Consider the following 21,813-nt stretch of genomic DNA (forward strand, 5'->3'; position numbering starts at 1 on the left):
GGATGTTTTTCTAAAAGATATGCTCTAGTTCAAACAGGAACTAATTCAGGAAAGTCTGATGTCCTGTGTTATTCAGGAGGTCTGACTAGATGTCAGTGGGTCAACTGCAGAGCTAGAAGTAGAAATCAGAAATCCTGACTTCCAATCCCCAACTCGCACCAATAGGATTACTCCCTTCTCTCTTTTGAAAATGCTGCCTTTGTTTTGAAACAGTATCACAGATTAATTGAAAATGCCAAAAGCCATGATGCAAAGTGGTGGACACAGAATAATTAGTCTGGTGATGTATTTCGTGCAAATGGTAATGTGGTTAATTCTGTTTAGCAACTGCTGATTCTTCCTCTTAAACTTCGGGGGGTGGGGGAGGAGCACGTACCAGTTCCTAGTGGCTGTGGTAATATGGTTGCAAGTGTACTTTGTTAGAAATTATGCTTTACCAAATGGGGCAGAAAGTTGGAAATGAGGAAACTAAAGGATGTCTAGGAAACTGCTGCTGGTAACTTCAGGTCACGTTTTGGTTTGACTTTAGGTTTCTATAAGCTAGGTAAAAGGTACTGCAATTACTTTTTAAGTGAGATACATACATGAGAAATATATAATGTTCAGGTTGGCATGAGTAAGCATTTAAAACTTGGAAAAGGAGTTAGCCCAAGACTAAAGCTAGCACAGCGGTTGCAAAGGCAGTTTAAATAGGTACTGCTGGGAGGGACAGGAGAAAGATGGAGACTATCCCTTCCTTCAGAATCCCTTGGACCCAGAGCAGAGAAGGAGAGACCCTCATTTGGGGGCAGTAGGACCCATATGGCTGCCTACTCGGGGAATTCTGCACCTAACAATTCTACGCACAGTATTTTAAAATTCTGCATATTTTATTTGTCAAAATAACACAATATAATCACTCCAGTTTCAATTATTTTGGTAACTTATTTCAAAATACCTGTCAACAAGTATGTCAACAATACAGACAACGACAACATGTGGCTGTGGGAAAAGAAACTGCAGGGAGGAGTTGGCCTGAGACTGAAGCCAGCAGAGCAGTTGTAGAAGCAGTTTGACCAGGGAGTGTCAGATGCTGCTAAGGTCATCACACTGCTTTCTGCAGTTTCCACACTGAACGTTCTTTCTCCTATGGTGAATGGCTGTTCATCATGTCTCCCCTGCCCTTCTTTTGTTTTTCCTTTTGGCAAATTCCCTCCATTGTAAAAAAACAAATAACCAAAGTAACAAGTAACAAAGTAACAACCGATAAATAAAAATAATCATGGCACTAACATGATGTTGAACACTATTACTCTGCTTGTATGTTGTATCCGTTTTCCTGCCTTATCTATTTAGATTGTAAGCTCTTTGGGATAGGGTATTTGTCTTATGATATGTTTGTATGGTGCTATATACAATGGGGCCTTGTTCTTTGTTAGCCCCTAGGCAGTTCTGTAACATAATGAATAATAAAACTATTATTTCAATGAGAAACCTGCAGACTTGCTGTTTGCATCTGTTTTCATGATTTAATGGGTGTTCTTTCTTGTCTTGACACAGACAGGAGAGCTGGTACGAATCTATAAAGGCCATAATCATGCAGTAACTGTTGTGAACATCCTAGGGAAGGTGATGGTGACTGCTTGCTTGGATAAATTTGTCCGTGTTTATGAGCTACAGGTAAGAAAATAAATGATGTCCAGGAATAGAACTTATCTATTCTATTTTTTTGTACATTTCAGAAGCTCCAGAGCAAAATACCATATTAATAATCTTTACTTCCTAGTTTCCAGCCCCTCCCTCTTCTACCACTTAAAATTCTCAACCTTCTCCTTGACCAATTTGCTGTGGGGTTTTAAAATAATTCAACAGATAATCACTTGCATGAGCCAGACTGGTTCTCTGGTTGCACTCATTTTAATTGTAGAAGAAACTGACGTGTTTTTTTCAAATGATTCTGGACAATTAGTTTTCTGTTCTTTGAAAGGCTGAGTGGCATGTAGTCTGTCCCTGTAAACTGAATCACCTTAATGGCCACTCCCTAGTAGTCAGTACTCTCATGCAGAAAACAGTGGGTGGATTCTCATAGTTTCTTGCATGTTGACTTGGGAGGACCAGTGAGGCAATATTCTCAGCCCCTGAAGAACAAATGCTTTTTATTGCTGAAGAATCCCTCCAGCTGATTAGTGGTGTTGACAGGCTCTGAAGGGAGTAAAAAAAAATAATAGGCCTGAAAGAATAGACTGAGGGGAAAATGGTGGGATCCTTGCCATTAATTAAGAAATTAATAGCACACAGTACAACGTGGCACCCACGAGGACTTTAAAAATGTAGTCTCGTGTAATAGTCAGTGCTCCTAACTCTTAAAAAGTCACTGTTGATTATGCAAGCCAATAAAAAATGCCTGCAAAATGTCATACTATTAAATGCCTGATGTTTCATTTTCTTTTCTTCCCAAGTCTCATGACCGTTTGCAAGTCTATGGAGGACACACAGATATGATCATGTGTATGACTATTCATAAGAGCATGGTAACTCTCCTCCTTTCATTGATCTAAAATAGAAAGTCTTGTTTGTTAGCTGATGATAGTGTTGATTTCAGATTTTATTGATATCACTGGTAGATGATTTAATTATTTTAACTTCCCTTATTCTGCTAGAGAGAGGACCATTTAAAATGGTAGTCAAAAGAATAATAATAATTAATGAATAATAAAGAAAAGCTGTTTATATACCAGCTAAATACAGTAATGTAGCAATTCTGGAAAGTCGTTCATATGCTATATTGTGTTGGCAAAATTGAGCTGTTGGATTGCTAATATTGTAACATAATTTCATGACTATAGCTCTCTATCAGCCAGACATAAGGCATTAATTTCATCTTCATAGTGTGCATCGTTACTATAATCAGAACAGTTCAAGAATTACTGAGGGTTTTAATACTTTAAGTGTGTCTGTCCTGTTTCCGGCATTTTCTCTAGCAGCTATATGACTAGACTTGGTTTGACTGAGTGAAGTCCTACTATTTCCAATTTTCAGGACCATACTTTCAAATTAACACATGTGAAGTGCATGAACATTTTTTAACTGACTTAGGTATACAAATACCATGATGCACATGCAGGTTAGGGTTTATAGTATACACAAAGATCTGAGTACTTGCCTGCTTAAGCTGGACACCTTTAAAAACTCTTGTGAATGTGCAGTTGAAAACTTGTTCCTGAACTTTGATAAAATGAGAGTTAAAATGGGAAGTGCTTAATATTTCTGATTTTCAAATTTGTAATAAAAGAGTGAAGTGTAGGAAAACTGGGAACCAGTGCACTATGGGAAATGCATTTTTTTTTCTGAGCCCCGCTTCTCATGGGGCTGAAGTTGAGATTTAACTGTGCCCAAGCTGTGTGATTGTAGTCCAAGATTTATGCTGTACCATATTTCTGAGGTGCTTTAGGCATCTAGACACAAGTGAAGCTTCAGATCAGCAGTCAGTGAAGTGTACTATACAATGGACATTCTCTCACTCTTCTGTATCTGTTTGAACACTAGGGTATAGTCCCTTCCCTGCAGCAGATAGATAATTGGTATCTTCTGATAGTGGAAATAAACTGGCGCGTTATTTCTTATCAGCTATCTGTTAGCTTTGTATTTCTCCAACACTACAAATTGAACCATTAGACATCAGTTTACTGTTGTTTATTAGAGCTCAGGAACCGCATACTTCTAGATGGTCTGTAAACCAGTTAGATACAGACCATTTACAGACCAAGTCCTGGAAATGTCTTTAAGGGACTCCGTCAGGTTGAAGAATAATTTTTTAATTTACCTGTTAATAAGACTACTAAAATTGAAAGGGTTTTTACAATCTAATTTACACTACAAACAGCAAAAAAAAAAAAAAAAATGTTTTGCATTTAGTTTGTATATGGAAATAGGAGAGTTAATTTCTCATTCTGGTTCTCTACGTGTTTCAGGGGTGCAGCAGAGTTTCTGAATCAAAACTCTTTCAATGACTGTTCAAATAACTATTTTTAAATCTTAAATTTTGGATCTAAGAAGTGTTTCAAAATTGGAAGCCTTAAGTGCATAGGCTTTCCACTTCATATGTTTCATACTTGATCTTTTTGCCTGTTATTTCTTTAAAAACACATCTTTATTATTTTTTTCTCTTTCATAATTTTTTCTTCACAGATCTACACTGGGTGCTACGATGGCAGCGTCCAAGCTGTGCGGCTTAACCTGATGCAGAATTACCGTTGCTGGGTAAGGAACAAAGCATTTCTAGTTTTCAGTTCTTTATCCTTCTTTATTATAGTTTCTAGACCAATCTCCTGTGTCTGGACAGAAATCAAGGGATGGAACAGATTCATTTTCATGATTTTTTTTAGAGCATCCTTTCCGTTTAGCCAGTCACACATCTTTTAAGCTCCACTGTGAAAATAGTTTAACCTCTGGGAGCAGCTGCCTTGCCAGGAACCCTGTAGTAGATGGCAGGTGCTCTGTTTTGAGGTAGATAAGTGATTGATTGTTTTTAAAAATCTTTCTCTTATATTGCCTGTTTCAAGCTGAGTGTGTGGCACGTGCCAACTTCTGAAACAAAAAGCTTTTACTGCACCCACTGTACACAGAAACAGTTGCACTAATATTAGTCTTGCATCAAAATCTTTTTTTTTCTTTAAAAACAAAAACCTCTTACCTCCTGTTTTTCTGGCTCACTAGATATTTCCAGCTGCACAATGACGTTGTTTCCGATGAATTTTCGTGCTGGAAAGTTTAATGGCTGTAAAGCTCCATTGAGAGCCCATTTGTTCTAGACTTAGCTTAACTAGAAAAGACAACACAGGGCCTTATGCTACTGTTGCACCAAATTTCACTCCTCCCTAAAACTGGTGCTGATGGAATCATAGAATCATAATGTTCGAAGGGACAGCAAGAGTCATCTCATCTAAACCCCTGCCAAGATGTTGTTGCGGCTAAACCATTCACCCTCCTTTTGAAAACCTCCAGTTAAGAAGCTTCCACAACCTCCCGAAGCAGTTTGGAGACATGGGCTCAGTAGTTTGATATGAGGAAGGATGAAGTGTGGAGGCAGTGTGTGAGAGAAACTCTTTTTGGTGGAATATTATTGGGCAGCAGGGATGAAAGCATTATCTCACTTCTTTCTCTTCCCCTCCTCCCTCACCTCGCCCCCACGGCTTATTACGATACACTCTCCCACCAGTGGCATGGATGTTCACTGATATTTGGAGTTGTGGACCACCTGAAACAACACTTGCTGACAGATCACACCAATCCACATTTTCAGACCCTAAAATGTCGCTGGAAGAACTGCGATGCCTTCTTCACTTCCAGGAAAGGTTCCAAGCAGGTATGTGATGAAGAAATTGGATTTGCATGGTGGTCTGGTGAAAAGCGGAGTAAGAAAGTATACAGGATGATAGAATCTTCAATATAAAGTACAGACTATGTTACCATAATTTGGACTTCTTTATTTTCCATGTAGAACCCTACTAATGGTCAAATCCTGCTAGCCTCAGTCATGCAGATAGTTTAATTGAATTCAGTAAAAATATTTATTTAAGTAAGTTCAGCAGGACTTGACCCTCAATATACAATTCCCAGTGCAGCCTTAGTCTATTCTGAGACACCTGGTCATTTTGAAACAGTGTAAAATAAGACACACAATTTGTTGTCAATAGTGCCTACAATGTGATTGGCATTTTCCAAACATTAAAGAAGCCACTGTGCTTGTGCTGAGGAATGGAAATTGGCTTTGTAAAGAAAAACTTAACTGTTGCCTTTTTAACTGAGTTTTTATTCCATGATTTGCATCTTTTAAGTAGAAAATAATATTTTTTTCCTGGATGTTGTTTTTTCTCAACTTTTGGGAAGCATTCCTTCTTTGAACAGACCTAAAACGAACGTGGCTGGTTTTGTTGAACAAATTAAATATAGATGATGCAAAGAGATTTCTGAGTTGGTGTTAGCACAGCTGGGAGAACTGTGGTTTTCATTGGACAGAATGAGAAAAAGGGAGTATGAGAGCCTGATGTTACCTGGATTAAAGTATAAAGGAAGATCTGCCATGCTTAGCAATAAAACTATTTTGATTCTAGGCACTTTAAGCTGTTAGAGTCTGCTGCCTGTTTGTTGAATGCTATAAAAAGTAACAATGAAGAGAGGTTTGTTTGAGGACTGAAAAGCAGAACTGAAGTCTCTCATTGATCTTCTAAAATCTATATACAGTAAAAACAGCCCACCAGGAGCAAATCTCAAAAATTCTAGATTAAACTGTAGTTTGAAGATGAGAAGGAATATATAATCATAGGGCCAGACTTTACCACCTTCCTCACTTCTTTTTTTTTAGGATGGGGTTATTCACTGAACTGCATACCATTCAACATAAGCAGGGGTGGCAGAATGTAACGCAAATTAGTTGTATGAAAACTGATAATAGCTGGACGTCCTTTGAGATTACTGATGTACTTTTTATATTTTATACTTCAGAAAAGGGAAGGGAATTGGCCTCTAAAAGTATTCATGGTAAGGCTATGTTTTAGTCATGGGTATTTTTAGTAAAAGTCATGGACAGGTAACACGCAGTTAACAAAAATTTACGGCCTGTGATCTGTCCATGACTTTTACTATATACCCCTGACTAAAATGGGGCGAGGGGGGGGCCGCACGCTGCGGGTGCTGGGGAATGGGACAGGGATGCTGTGGATGCTTGGGGGGCAGGGGGGGTGACGCGCTGTGCGGGGGGAGGAGGCGGGGGGTGGTGGGACTGGGACAGCTTCCCTAGCGGGCTCCTGGGAAGCAGCGGGCTCCAGCTCCTAACTCCACCTGCTGCTTTTGCTCTGCCCTAAACCCTAGTTCTGCATCTTCCATTGGCTGGGAACCGCAGCCAATGGGAGCTGCGGGGGCAGCACAAAGAGCTAGGAGCTGACAGAGGGGAGTTCCTGTCCCCCTTCCGGGGAGCCTTGAGCCCCCACACACACCTAAACTCCTGCTGCTGGGGGTCGAAGGGCCCAAGACTGCCCCAGCAATGGCCAGTGCAACTGGCAGCTCCTAGGCCAACCTCACAGGCCACTGCAGAAGTCACAGAATCCATGACCTCCGTGACAAACGCCTAGCCTTATTCATGGCTATCAAGTTGTGCATGTAACTAGTATTTGTAATCATGTGATCTTACCAATTACCCTCATTCTCCTTCCACTGTTCTTCTTCCCCCATTCCCACCTACTGTTTATGTCCCCTTGTTGCATTTTTAATTCTACTATAAGCTCTTTGGGGCTGGAATCATGTCTCCTACATATTTTTACTCCTGGGGGGATTCTGCGCCAAAAAATAAAAATTCTGTGAAATTCTGCATACTTTATATGTCAAAATAATGCAATATAATCACACCAGTTTCAATTGTTTTGGTAATTTATTTAAACTACAATACAGAAAAATCACAATAACTATTCAGCATTTCCTAAACACATGAAAGTTAAGTTACAGACACTTGGTAACTAATACCCTGCATTCCAGTTATAATCCTGGATTTTCATTTAAATTACATTACAGAACGCCAAACAGCAACAAAAAAAAGTAGAATGTCATTTTAAATTGCTCAGACTTCCACACATGAAAGTCATACAGTTTTTCTAGTCATTGTCTTGGACTTGGCTGGGTACTTTGGGAAGTGCTTCGTTCTGATTGTCCTGACCTTTTATTGACTGTTAGGTAAATGTTTTATTTGCCCTCAGTCCTTTTTTTTTTTTTTTTTTTTTTTTAAATGGATAAGTAAAACAAATCCTGAGCTGTAAATCTAACCCCATTGTGCCACTTTGGCACAGGAAAAAAGTGAAAAAGCACATAGATCTTCTTAGCAGGTTCCCTTTACTGTCATTTATAATAAGGCTCCTTTACATCACTCTGGCTATGTAAAAAGAAAAGGAGGACTTGTGGCACCTTAGAGACTAACAAATTTATCTGAGCATAAGCTTTCGTGAGCTACAGTTTGTGAGCTGTAGCTTACGAAAGCTTATGCTCAGATAAATTTGTTAGTCTCTAAGGTGCCACAAGTCCTCCTTTTCTTTTTTGCGGATACAGACTAACACAGCTGCTACTCTGAAATCTGGCTATGTAGGGAACCTAAAACTTTCACAGGTTTTATGCTCCTAGGGGAAATGACTGAGAATGGGAACAGTTAACTAATAATAGCAACATTAACAACATATAACCTTAACAGTCAGACTGCTACATTTCTGCCTCAGAGAATGAGATCAATTAACCATCCACAGCAACTTTAACAATGTTACTAAGTACACAGTCAGGCAGCTAGTGCATCAAAGAATGAATCCGTTAACTCAGGCAGGACTGCTACATTTGTGCCTCTAGCCTGCCTCATGCATAATAAAAAGACTTACCCTTCCACACCAGTGAGCTGCAGTAGCAAGGGAGAGAGACAGTGTGTGTCTCTCTCTCTCTCATTGACATGCATGTATGCCCAGCCCCACCTCCGATGCTGATCATGCAGGCATGCACACCCAGTCCCCCGCCCCGGTCTCTGAGGCTGCTCCAGGCACACTGGAACAGACATGCTGCTGGGGAAGAGGCGCGCGTCGCCTGGCAGATTTTTTTTGCATTTTTCTGCACAGGGAGCACAGAAAAATGTGAGCCATATGAATTCTGCATCCCCGCAGGGGCGCAGAATCCCCCCCGAGTTATATTTATACAGTGCCTAGCAAGTGACCTTCTCCCTCAATATAGAATCCCAGGGAAGATGATAAATAAGACAAAGCTGATCCCTACAGTATATAACTAGACACTTCCATTCCCGCTGGTGACTGTAGTCAGAATTGTGATAGTTACAATTAAGTTTAAATTAGCAGTTGCTCGCAGCATTCTATTAATTTCCCCCTAAATAGTATGGACAGGGATTATCTGAGAACCTTACTCGTTAAGTTTTCTATAAACACCCCCTGGATTTTATAATGCTGTTCTACCATAGTTCTCTTGATCAGGGTTTTTTGATCCAGTGTGAACAGAGGAAGCGATTGAAGCCAATTAGCAACAACTATGTTTAAAGTTGTCAAGGTTCCTCCCCCACTCTGAACTCTAGGGTACAGATGTGGGGACCTGCATGAAAACCTCCTAAGCTTACTTTTACCAGCTTAGGTTAAAACTTCCCCAAGGTACAGATGAATTTTATCCTTTGTCCTTGGAATAACCACTGCCACCACCAAACTCTAACTGGGTTTACTGGGAAACTTAGTTTGGACACGTCTTTCCCCCCAAAACCTTCCCAACCCTTGCACCCCACTTCCTGGGAAAGGTTTGGTAAAAATCCTCACCAATTTGCATAGGTGACCACAGACCCAAACCCTTGGATCTGAGAACAATGAAAAAGCATTCAGTTTTCTTACAAGAAGACTTTTAATAGAAATAGAAGTAAATAGGAGTAAAGGAATCACCCCTGTAAAATCAGGATGGTAGGTACCTTACAGGGTAATTAGATTCAAAACATAGAGAATCCCTCTAGGCAAAACCTTAAGTTACAAAAAAGACACACAGACAGAAATAGTCATTCTATTCAGCACAATTCTTTTCTCAGCCATTTAAAGAAATCCTCATCTAACGCATACCTAGCTAGATTACTTACTAAAAGTTCTAAGACTTCATTCCTGTTCTATCCCCAGCAAAGCAGCATACCAACAGACAGACCCTTTGTTTCTCTCCCTCCTCTCAGCTTTTGAAAGTATCTTGTCTCTTCATTGGTCCGTTTGGTCTGGTGCCAGCGAGGTTACCTTTAGCTTCTTAACCCTTTACAGGTGAGAGGATTTTTCCTCTGGCCAGGAGGGATTTTAAAGGGGTTTACCCTTCCCTTTATATTTATGACAAAAGTGCAGTTGCCTTTCCTTTTTCCCTTGCCCTTTCTTGGTTTATAAAATAAGTTATAGCTGCAAATGGTCCTGTTTGGTTTATTTAAAAAAAAAAAAAAAGAGGGGTGAGGAGGACTTTAGGATCAGTTTCTGAGACCTGCTGTTATCATGAGAGAGCTCTTATGAGTTGCCATTCATAAGAGAGAGACTCCTGAAGATCCAGGGAAACTGGCCTGCAGTGGCAAATTGAATCCCAGTTATAGCATTGGGTGTTGCACAGATTTAAGAAAACTCTATTCAAACTGAGAAATGAGGCTGTACCTCTTCAGTGCTATAAATGGTATCCTAAAGCACTGACTCTGGCGATCTTAGAAGAAATGCATCCTTTCTGGGATGGGAGCTTGTGTTGTTTTTTTTTCTTGATTTGAATTGTGTTGGAGATGGGATGCTTTATATTGTACATATTCATGTCTTGCTTGCTAGGCACCTTGATATGGATTATAGGGTGTTAATGTCTTCTGCAAGCCAGTGATTTCTTAATGTGTTCAGAATGCTGTGCACTGGGGCTTCTAGAACCCTTTGCACTAGTTCTTTTAATGACTTGTTCTCTGTTCCTCTCCCTCCAGGATGCTGCAGGACACATTGAAAGACATGCCAAGGATGACAGCAGAATCGACTCATGAAGCTTTTCACCTCCCATATTGGGAAGTAATTTTATACATCAGAACTATTCCATACATCATTCTCCTCTTGCCCTGTCCTCTTTCCTCCTCCTTTTCCTCCTCGGAGTGGAAAAAGGGAGTGGGGCCTAACTCTCTTTTACAGAGACTGCATGTGCCATGCAACTCTGTAGAAATGGGAGCGGCCCATTAACACTCAGACCAAACTGTGTCCAGTTTTTTGTCCAGTTTTTATTCATCAGAAGACACTATGAGCATCCCCTCTTGTCTGCCCATTTGAAGAAGTGCATTCTGTGCATCTAAGATTGGGCATTCAGAGGGATACTCTGACTGAGATAAAACTGGGTGCCAGCGTTCATTAACTCACCTTCAAATGTGCAGGGTTTTAACCAAGGCGAGTAGTGTTCAACTGTTTCATGTTGTATGCAAATCCCACACATACTTTCATTTTTTAGCCAATTTTAATAAAATATTTCTAACAACAAGGACACAAGTTCCACAGAGAGTTATCACTGAATTTCCATTGCAAATTTTGGCTGTCCTCAGAAAACTTTATAGTATTTTAATGGGAAACTAGAATGAAGTGGTTCTTTTTTTAATGTTAACTGCAATTTATGCTTTGACGTTTTGAATATTCTTTGTGTAAAGGTTGCTCTGATCGGTAAAATGCACAGTGACTTCACAGGATTTCACTGTCCTGCACACTACAGTCTCGAAGGAGATTTGTGATGAGGGCAGATGCTTTTTTGAGAGGTGTTCCAGCCGCAAAGCAGCCTGACTTCTTCCTTCATACACGCACTTCGTGATCTCTAACAAATTAAAAGACTAGAGACCTTAGTGCAAGATGGTACAGAGAATAATGCCAGCTTTGTATTTTGCATTTTGACAACCACTACTGTCTTGATACAACACCAGAGCTGGATTCCTGATTTTTGGTAATTTATTTTGGCAGATTTCATAACTTACTTCAGTTGAGATCTTGCATAGAATTTTGTTGACTGGCACTGCAATCCTGTCTTTTCATGGAAAGTCAGTTTACTGAGCAGACGCACAGGCGCCACGCGTCTGAACGCCGCCATTTTGGTGTTGCTCTGTTGCAAGTGTAAACTGACTTTATTTGCATCAGCTTTGCAATCACTGGAGTTTATCATGGAAGCGTGCAACAAAGAGAGCTGCTGGGTGTGGAGCAGGATTTTAGAGTCCAAGGATCTCAAGCAGAAGCTGAGGGTACCAAGTGCGTATCATCTGTAGAAGACTTCATTCTACGAATGCTTTTAAGATACTGCAAACTGCCATAGAGGGAAGGCCATGCTTGTTGTTTCTAGTGGTCTGATTTGCTCCTTACTTATTCCTGAGGAGGACTGAAATCTCATTTGTCCAGCAGGAACTGCAAAATAGAAAAGGCTGTTTGTGGGATTGGTCTCTCCCTGCCCCCTCCTCCCCCTCCCACCCCAATACCTTCTAGGTCATGAGACTAAGTGAAGGTAGCAAAGGGTGATCTTCCCTCCCTTTTAATAATACCAGCTCATTACAGGAAAGTAAGAGTTCTCACTAGATGTGCAAAGAAGGCAAAAAGAAACCTAGTGGCAGAAACTGCTTTTTTCATAGGCAAGTCCAGAACCTGAGCATATTCAAAGAGGTTGAATATGCTCAGAGTTTCATCTGGTGTCTCTTCAGTTACTGAGGTCAAGGCTTAAATATTCCTAATGCAGATTAATGTAATGTTATAGCCTTGCTTTTTGGTGACGGAGAAACCTTTTTTGTCCACCGAATTGATTGAGGAAAGCCCGCCACATACTCTGTCCTGCTACTAAATCAAAGACTTCACTTCATTGAATCTCTGAAGATCATCCTTTTATGTTGTCTGACAGAGGGGTGAAAAATCTCTGTAGTTACACAAAATCAATATTTTTCTTGTCTCTTTAACTTTAGCAATGGAATAAAGTGCTCACTTTATTTCCTGAGCTGTAGGAGTCCTCATGGTTCAAAGACTTGTAAAGAAATAGGTTCTTAATGTATTGATAAGTTTTTCCTTTGTGAAAAGACTTCTCCAAAGAAAAGCAGAGAATTGCACTGGGGGCCTTGATGTTTTTGCTGTGGCCTATGGATGGAGTACTTTAAGTGCCAGTCTAATTCAAGGAGCTCTCTGAGCAGTGTAATTTTTGTGTGCGTGCAGTGGGATTTTTTGGCAACTCCTTTCACAGTGAAAGCAGTTCAGACTGGTGAAAATCTTAAAACACAAGGGTGTGGAAGGCTTACAAAGCACCTCCTAAATCACTGACTTTCACACAATAGGAAGGGGGCATGCAAAGGTGTGGAAGAAACTGAATTTTTTAGGATATTCGTAGCAGAATGTGATTTGAAGTGAAGGTACAGAGCCATGTGTATTAAGGACAGGCTTGTGGAGTGCAGTGTTTGTACCATTCTGAGGACTGGTGTGTGCATGCATTTTGTTACTTTTCCATGTGGTACTTTGCATTTTTTCCCAATTTCTTTAATATGTTGGGAGACTGTCGATGACTGTTCACAAGAATGTGTGAATGTTTTTTCACTATATTAAGTGTTGCAAGGCATGCAGTTCTCACACTTTTCATTTGTGTTCCTGACTACTTATAAGGGTGTGTGTGCGGGGGGAGGGGGGTTCTTTTTTTTAAATTTTAGTTGGATGAGAGTGAACAAAGCTTTCCAACTCTTTTTTTTTTTTTTTTTTTTTTCATTTCAAGACACCTTAAATCTTTTCTTTGGTTAACCTTTTTAAACTATCCTCCCAATGTAATTGGAATTGATGAAATGTAGCCTTCTATTATGCCAGAAAGAGAGAACTAACTGTGGTTCCCATCTGGGTGCCTATGTTTGGTAGCTTACAAAGAAACAGATGTCGATTTAAATATTAGAATTAGTGGTGGTCAGGGGAAATTATATAGGTGGATAAGCTTTAAAAAAGTTTTAGCAGCATATTCATAAATTGTCTGTATGGGGTTCAGAGAAAAAGGTTACACCATTTTGCTGCATCACAGCAAATTTCCATGAGAGAGCCCTAAGCCACAAAGCTATCATGAAGATCTGAACTTTCCCAAAGTTGAGGGGTATTTGGATATGGGGTTCAGTTTTGGGTCCATCTGTATTATCTACTTTCCTACCTGTTCAACTGGAAATCTGGGCGGATTGAATGTAATGACCACTTCGTTCTTCTAGGCACTAAGAAAATTGCAGGGACAGTAGTTGATAGATTAATTTTTCATTAGGGCTTTAAATTTAAAATCTGAGTTTATTAGGCAAATTTGGTCTGTCCCCCCCCAACCCACACAGGAGTCTGACATCTGGCATCCCTCCACTCAAAGGAAGGAGTAGATCTCTCTAGGAAAGCAACACTACACATCTGAAGCAGCAAGACTGTTTTTATTTGGCTTTTCTTGAAAGGAAAGAGTTAAAAAATAAAGTAACTAGAGGAAAGTGGGGCTTTATTTTTATTTTTTCATATATATTGGCTAAGGGCTGTGTATGGTGTATAACTAAAATATGATGGTCTTGCTGGAGTGCATAGTACCATTTCCCTTCTCTCAACACCCCTCTTCCCTCCCTCCCCCCGCCCAACAATACTGATATTTTGCTTATGCCATGACCATGTTTAGTGGGTGTAAGTGCTCAGAACATGATCATGTTGTGGTAACATCGGAAATATCTTATGTATCACAGAAGATAATCTTTCAGGAAATCTTTCCATTGTATATCTCTTTTAAAAAAAATTAAATAAAAAAAAAGACGAATCTGGGAATTCCACATTTGCCTATTCCACCTCCAATCACAAGAAGGAGGGAATAAATGGAGTAGCTCTAAAAAGTGTTATGTTCTAGCTATATCCCAGATTACAACTTCTTTGTTCTCAGAAAACAGCAGTTGAGTTGGTTGGTAGATTATCAATGTTATTGCTTTTCAGTCATCTTTTCCCCTCCCAATCGCAGGGCTTTAATGGAAGAAATGGTAGCTAGTTGATGGTTTAGTGTTTCTCACCTCCACCCCCCAAGATGCCTTAATTACTGAGCTGTGGTCAGCAAGGGCCATTTTGGAGGTAATGGGGGATTTTTCCACCCATGGCAAAATAAAATCTTTTCAATTCATCGATAGAAAAATGCATTAAATACCCCAGCTTCTGTTTGCTTTCTTGTGACGAGTGTTTAGAATGCAGACTTCAAAAATGCGTGGTCAAAATATAAGATGATAAATGGAATTCTTTGTCAAAGCCTGTTGTTAAACACCACAAGTTTGGCTGCAAGGTTTTCTGTGCATATTTGCAGACCTTCACACTGCAACACTACTGGATCAAAATAAACAAAGAACAACAACGAAACATAAATGCAAATCAAGTTCTAGCAAACACTGGATTCCTGTGGATAAATATGTGGTCATGACAGGATGACTTCCCTTTTGTAACTAAACACAAATACAAGATGAAATTTCAGATGTTTTCAGGTACGTATGGTACTATTACCTGGAGATTCTCTAGATAGTCCCAAATTGTAGAATATGCAAGAAAGATTATTGAAATTGTTATTGTTTGTAAAATATTTATTAGTAAAAATAAAGAGCAAACTGTGTAGGTAAAGTGGTTTTTTTAATATGTGCCTGCCAGCTTCTCCAACTTCATTTTGTTACAAATGTTAAACCTAATCTTTGGAAGAATGAAAGTGGGATAAACCAATGTGGCTTTTAAGTATTTCATAAGTAAAGCTGTGTGGATCATGTGCACAGAATGACTTGGCCTTTCCTCTTTCATTTTGGTGCAAAGCTGTGAACATATTAATGGAACTTTATAAGCAAAACCAAAAGAAAAAAATAAAAGTTCTTTATACTAAGATGTTCTGTCTGTCAGCTTAATTCTTCATTCTGAATGGAATTTAATTCCTTCATTGGATAATTTAGAATGATTTAATCTATCCACTGTGATAACTCTCATATGGAATGAGCAGAAAGTGTAACATTCATGTCTGCTTCCAATTGGGAATTAAAGGCTGTGGACTGACCACTGGACTGGAATCCAGATACCCTTGTGTTCTGGCCTGCCTTGCTAGAGTTGCCATGTCACCTTAGGCAAGTTACTTAACCTTTCTCTAATATTGAAGTACCTCATGTGGATGGTGAGGATTCGTAAATGTTCTTACAGCAGTTTGAACATAAAGGCCAACATTTTCAAACCTGGGTGCCTAAAGTTAGGTTTGTAACTAGATAGGCACCGACATATTTTTTTCCAGTGGCGCTGAATGGTAAAATTCAGACCCTGAGAAGCAATCATTTGTCATTTAGAAGCATGAAAAACAAACTTAAATGAGACTAACTGCATTGCGTGGAAACTGCATCAAAAAGACCCAAACAAACCAGTCTTTGAATGCCATGGTAGAGGTGTATTTGGCTGAATGATGTGGAGAAATCATTCATGCCCATAAAAATCAGACTGATCTCCAGAAGCCCCTAAATTGGAAGTTGGACTAACACACATTCCTCCAACATGCACCTCTTTCTGCTCTTGCATATTGTGGCACTATTATTTTGAGAATCCTGCTATATCAAGGCAGCATGTGGTGCAATAAGGAGTGTGACTGCCTGAAACATGCCTGGCTTAATATCTAGTTATTTAGAGTCTCTAATTTCTTCTTAGGAGTAATTCTAAGGGAGTAAATTGCTTGCATGGCACATCTCAGTATTATTTTCATAACTTAAAATATTTTTCAGTGTCTGAGAATATCAGAAGCTTAACATTCTTCTCCCCCCCTGCCCCCCCCCCCCCGGAACCTCTGCCATGGTTGAATGCACACCACATTTTTGGGCTAATTCTATTAAAATGTTCTGGTGGCTCTGTTCTGCTGTATCCAAGAGTTCATGATTTGTTCATGAATACTGATACCACATCACATAAACGGACACTGTAATCATGACAAAGCCTAATGTCTTGTTTTTTCTCTGTTTTGCTCCATCTATGTGTTCTGGAGACTTTATATGTTGACTTTAAAGGGTTAATTTACAGATGCCTTTAAGTCAGAGGGAAATCAATATAAAAACCCAACATGTTTGTCATATAAGTAGCCTCAAGGCATCCTGTGTACAGCATAATTAAGCACTTTCCAGTCTTTCATTTTGCCTCTTCATTCCTGCAAAAAAGACAACGAATCAAACCACAAGCACAAGTATTTATTAGAGTGCATAAGTTAGAACTCTTTTAGAACTGAACTGCACCAAATTCTTTTTTTCCCAAAATAGTCACATTTAATGAAGACACCTAGGAACCTCTTAGTTTATAAATGGACTTGGAGTACCTTCCAAGATCAACAAACGGTAAAAGTGGGTTTTAGGGTTGCAAAGAAGTAGTTTCTCTTTTTAAATCTCCATCTTGGGCATACTGTCAATCACAGAAGCCTCCCACTTAGCTGATTCCAGTAGTAGCTATGCACATAGCTAATCCTAATGTTTCTGGCCTTTCATCTCTTTGGAGAAAGGAGTTTGAGGTTTCTGATAAGCTTGCTTTTTCTCTCTGTTTAACTTAAACCCACAAGCCAATGCAAATGGGAGGCGGTGGGGGACACACCTCAAGACAACAGAGTAAGTTGATGCTAAGTAATTGACAAATTGCCCTTTTTAAAAGAGCTTCAAATCATGGAAGCTCCTTTCCATCTGACAACTCAGTGCTAAGACTAAGGCTGCTTTATAAACTGTAGTACAGATCCAAAGCTAACGCTCTAGGCCGGTATGAGGAACAAACAGTTGATACTGTAGAGTTCTAGATTAATACTAGTATGTCAGATAAAACTTACATTCACAGACTGACTTTTGTAAAAACAACGTTGAGACTGTAAAAGACCAGAAGTTGCTTGAATTAAAGTGCAGTTTTGTAAGCTTAAAAGCTGAAGGGTGCAGTTTCCATGTGAGATGGGAGCTAGGCAAACTTGCAATTAGTTGCTGGACTCAGTTCCACTGATAGCGTTATCTCAGGCTGTTGAGGAAGGGTTTAAAATAATACAATGGTACACAATGGGGCAATGTATAAAATAACAGGAAGTACTCCCTTGTTTGTGGAGTAGAAGGGTGTGTCTGTTCTAGAGAGTCGTAAGGCATCTTAGTCATAAATCACAAGGTATTTACAGGTGAGATTTTCAGAAGAGATTAAGGGAGTTAGTCACTCAGTTCCCATTGAAAATGGAGGGGAGTTAAACTCATATTTTGTTGGTGCCTCATTTAATTGTCTTGTTTTCACACAAGGTACATCTACGCTTCCAAAAAAAAAGGGGGGGGGGCAGGGAGACTGTGGTGTTAACCTAGATTATCTACATGGGTTAAAATAGCAGTGAAGACACAGCAATGCACCTTTTAACTCAGGTGAACAGCTGGAGTTGAGCCCCAGGCTACCCCACTGCCTTGAATTTGAGCTGCTAACTCAAGTTAAAAGCCACACGGCAGTGTCTTCACTGCTGTTTTAATCCATGTAGATCGTCCATGTTAAGAAAACATTTATTTATTCACATTCTATTGCATTGTAGACATATCCATAATGTCTTCATTACTTATGTTCTTGTACAACATCAACACTGGCCCACTGAGACATGATATGAAAAATACTAGATGGTTCAGCACATGGAAAAACCAGGATGAGTGTGATTTATGGTTGGGTACACTGTTGTAAAGAAGCAGCCCTAGCAATGCTGAAACCAGAATTAGAACAGAGGAACTGAAGAGTGAGAAGATGGCAGTGGTGCCTATGAGTCACAGTTTAGCTACAGCTGTCGTCCTGCATAAGGACTAACTGTTGATTTGGAATTATAGCTATGGAGAGGTAGGGAAAATATTTTCCCTATGCCAGTGTAGTATTGGAAAGGCATGTGCATTGTGTGGGGAGTGACTGAGGGTAACCTTACCATGCCATTGATGACCAAAGGTCAGCATTTTTAAGTTAAACCTTTGTTGCAAAACTAAAATACCAGGGGGGCATTAATATATTAGTTTTTAGGTAGTGAGCTCCAGTCACTTTGCTAAAGGGTATGGCCACCTATTTTTATATTGTGCCTTCTTCGAGTTTAGCATTGGAACGTGCAAGTTGCCTTAGGTAACCATTGTTCTTTGCTCTTTGGCTCCTAGCAGGGGAGGCAGCTGTGTTGGGAAGTCCTTCATATTCTGAGGTAAACGTGGCTGGTTGCTTCCAACAGAAGTCCTGAGCGTTGTGGACAGCGTTCATGCACAAGGAAAGGGAGGCCAGGTTGATTTAAGCATACATGGTGAGCTGCAGCCACTGAAAGAAGAGTGAAAGTTAAGTAGCAACAGAAGTGATTTCAACGTGACTGGAGAACAGTAGACCATTGCCATTCTCATCAGTCACGCAACAAAACTCAGAACTGATGATACTTCAGTTACTGCCAGGTCTTGTTTCTATGAACTGTAACATGAAACTGCTCAGAGATACCCCCACATTTTAAAATAAGAAGTTCGATGATTATGACTTTGGCATGGTCTGCAGAATCTCTCTTGTGGTTGGTGGTGATTATAGCCTAGTTCCTCTCCACACCAAGATTCGCTCTCAGCAATTGCCCTTTCATGGGTATGGCCCTCTCCTGACTCTGCCCCACTAGCCAGCCATCTAATAATGTTCAGATAGTTCATCATTACACATAGTTGAAGTAGCCCCCGTCCTTTCACTTTTTATCCACATATCTGCTGTTCCTTTGGGACTGGCTGCTTTTCCCCCATGTGGTGTTCCCAAGGCCAGCTGCTTATATGGAACTGCAACAAGAATTTCGTGATGTAAATGCACAGATGGGAAGGCAAAGGAGTTAACTGGTTTTCTGGCTCCCTGACAACAGCTGAATTTCTAGCAGTGTGGACAGGGATTTGGTAACTCACACCACCACCACCACCACCCCCTCCCAAAAATGCCAATTTGAGGTGAGGAGAGCATTCTTTGGAGCCTGACTCCTTCCCCTAAACATGCCCTGTGATAGCAACCACTTCTAGAAGGGCTCATAAATACATGAATTCCAAATAATAGTGGGACTAGATTTAGGCCCATGCCCTAGAGAATCATGCTTATATCTGGCCCATTTGGCTGGACCCTCATTACATAGCAGTTTCTGATCCCCACTAGGCCCATCTGTCTCCCCAGGAACCCAAAAGAGAGGAAGACAAATGCATTTTAGATGGTTCTATGGTGATATCAAGACTGGGAATGAGAGATTACAGTTGCACACAGTATGCTGGTGACTTCCAAAACCAAGAGTAGAGTGCATCCCCCACCTCCTTCCCCTCACAATTTAAATCAAAAACAGGGTTATAAAATGAAGTAGTGTAAATGGGATATATTTATAGGTAGGTAGCAGCTTTCAACCCCAAAATAATTCATAAAAGGTATAGAAGACGGCTGGAGCCACTGAAATGCAGCCATTCCTGGAGCTGGAGGATAGCCGCCTGCTAACACTCACTACATCACCATGGAGAGGACGTTGGCTAAGGAGGTTCTTTCCGACTGTGGGGCCTATTTCCAGTCCTCCCTCCGTTCATGCGTCCGGGCGGAGTTCCTCTGGGCAGCATCCGCTGGCTCCCTTGACACCTTCAAGGAGCAGTGGGCGCTGTCCAGGGTTCTCCGCTCGGTGTCCCCCTTCGATTCCCTTTGTTTGACCCTTTGACCTTCACACTTGCCCGGTTACATTTTTGGTTGTCCCCCATAATTACTTGAGTTCCTAGACCTTGTGGATCCTCCCCTAAGGCAGGAGAAGCGTCTTTTAGCAATGGGCAGACTTGTGCCCTCCTGGTTCCCGGTACCCAATAGGAACGCTCACTATGTTATGCAGCATTGTGGGCAGTGGCAATGGTCTGAATTTTGTCCCATGCTACTTGCTCACACACCCCTCTTAAGGCAAAGTCTCAGTGGATCCCTATTTTTTTTTTTTTTAATCTTACCCAAATGCCTTGCATGGAGTAAGAACGCATGGACCTCACTTTACATACCATTAAAGGATGAAGGGCTAAATTCACCCTGCCACCATCTGAGACAGTAATTATTGGGAGTCTATGTGTTTCAAGCCAGAAGCTTAAACTGAAACCATGCTGTCAGGCAGGCTCTTAAAAGTCCTTAGAGTAACTGCACTATAACTTTTTTTGACCTACTCTACATAAAGGTGTAACAGTTAACTGTCCTGGGATAAAATAAAACTTAAGGCTGTTTAAATGTATACACTTAGATGAAGAAGAGCTGTCATAGGCAAAGTTTCTCTGCCACATTTTTTTCTTCTGTATCTAGTTAAATCCTTGATAGGGTCTAACCTTTCATTTTGCCTCCACTCCAGGGTATACACTGTAAAAAGATATATCAGAGCTTTGTAACCATAGTACAATAAGCCTCACCTGAGATGTAAGGTGATAAACATTGCAGGTTTAGCCACCTTTCTCACCCTTCCTTGTTCCTTGGATATATTTCCATTTTCTCTCCAAGTCATTTAAGACAGCGGACACATATTAAACTATGGAACACCGAGCCTGTCAGCTGAACTTTTTAAAAGTACATATGCCATAAAGGTGAGGGCTTATTTGAGAACTAGGGAGAGGCACTACCTTAGGGTAGGAGTAGGAGATTATTGTCCAAAATATTTTAAATGGTGTTTTTAGTTTTAAATTGTTTCATAAATTTCTAAAGTTCTTGGATGCACTTTAAATGACAAATTGTAAGAGATTTGGGTTGCAATCTGATTGTCTAATTTAGCTTATCCATCAAATGGTTTTATATTGCCATACGTCACTGTGTATCTGAGCATCTTCCAAATAAAATTGATAGCAGTAGCAAACTCTCGAGCAGACGTTATGGAGTCTCTTATCTTACCATTTAGACAGTAATGTTAGCTTAACTCTGACAAGACTCCCTTAAGCGTAAGGGTGACAAAGAGTAAGAACAAAATTGATCAACCTGACCGTAACCCAAGAAAAATACCTGAGTAAAATTATTTACCTCCAAGACGTTGAGTTTAATGATACCATCTCCATCTTTATCAAAGGCGTGGAATGCCCCTAAGGAAAGATAAATCAATACAAAGTACATACAATTATTATGGACAAAGTGAAGACCATCCTGTGTATAACAAACCAACTACAGTCCCAATCTGTTGTATAGAATTGTGCTGATAGTTATTCAGCTACTGGGCTTGTTAAGTGTCCCTGCTTTGTTGTTCCTCAGCTGTAGTCAACAAGGCACAGTTACTTATTTTCTTTTAGAGCACAAGCTTTCGTGAGCTACAGCTCACTTCATCGGGTGCATTCAGTGG

The 21,813-nt window shown here is 40.2% G+C and overlaps 2 protein-coding genes across 9 annotated transcripts in view; one reads left to right on the forward strand and one right to left on the reverse strand.

The window, feature by feature from the left end:
• Positions 1-15,378, forward strand: part of ZNF106 (zinc finger protein 106) — a 79,733-nt gene extending 64,355 nt beyond the window's left edge. For 5 of the 6 annotated variants that reach the window (XM_073348615.1, XM_073348614.1, XM_073348617.1 and 2 more), the window contains 5 exons: positions 1,540-1,659; positions 2,439-2,510; positions 4,168-4,239; positions 5,198-5,344; positions 10,472-15,378. In XM_073348615.1, coding sequence (XP_073204716.1) covers positions 1,540-1,659; positions 2,439-2,510; positions 4,168-4,239; positions 5,198-5,344; positions 10,472-10,528 — 468 coding nt within the window. In that variant the 3' untranslated portion in view covers positions 10,529-15,378. Of the gene's footprint in view, positions 1-1,539; positions 1,660-2,438; positions 2,511-4,167; positions 4,240-5,197; positions 5,345-10,471 lie in introns of those variants that run through there. The other variant, XR_012159443.1, reaches the window with a different exon arrangement.
• Positions 15,379-16,322: 944 nt separating this feature from the next.
• The window catches only part of CAPN3 (calpain 3), a 73,730-nt gene continuing 68,239 nt past the window's right edge, over positions 16,323-21,813 (reverse strand). For all 3 annotated transcript variants that reach the window (XM_073348627.1, XM_073348626.1, XM_073348625.1), the window contains 2 exons: positions 21,501-21,559; positions 16,323-18,797 (listed from right to left, as the gene is read on the reverse strand). In XM_073348627.1, coding sequence (XP_073204728.1) covers positions 18,771-18,797; positions 21,501-21,559 — 86 coding nt within the window. In that variant the 3' untranslated portion in view covers positions 16,323-18,770. The remainder of the gene's footprint in view (positions 18,798-21,500; positions 21,560-21,813) is intronic.

Source organism: Lepidochelys kempii, chromosome 6 (assembly GCF_965140265.1).
Source record: "Lepidochelys kempii isolate rLepKem1 chromosome 6, rLepKem1.hap2, whole genome shotgun sequence".
NCBI lineage: Eukaryota > Metazoa > Chordata > Testudines > Cheloniidae > Lepidochelys > Lepidochelys kempii.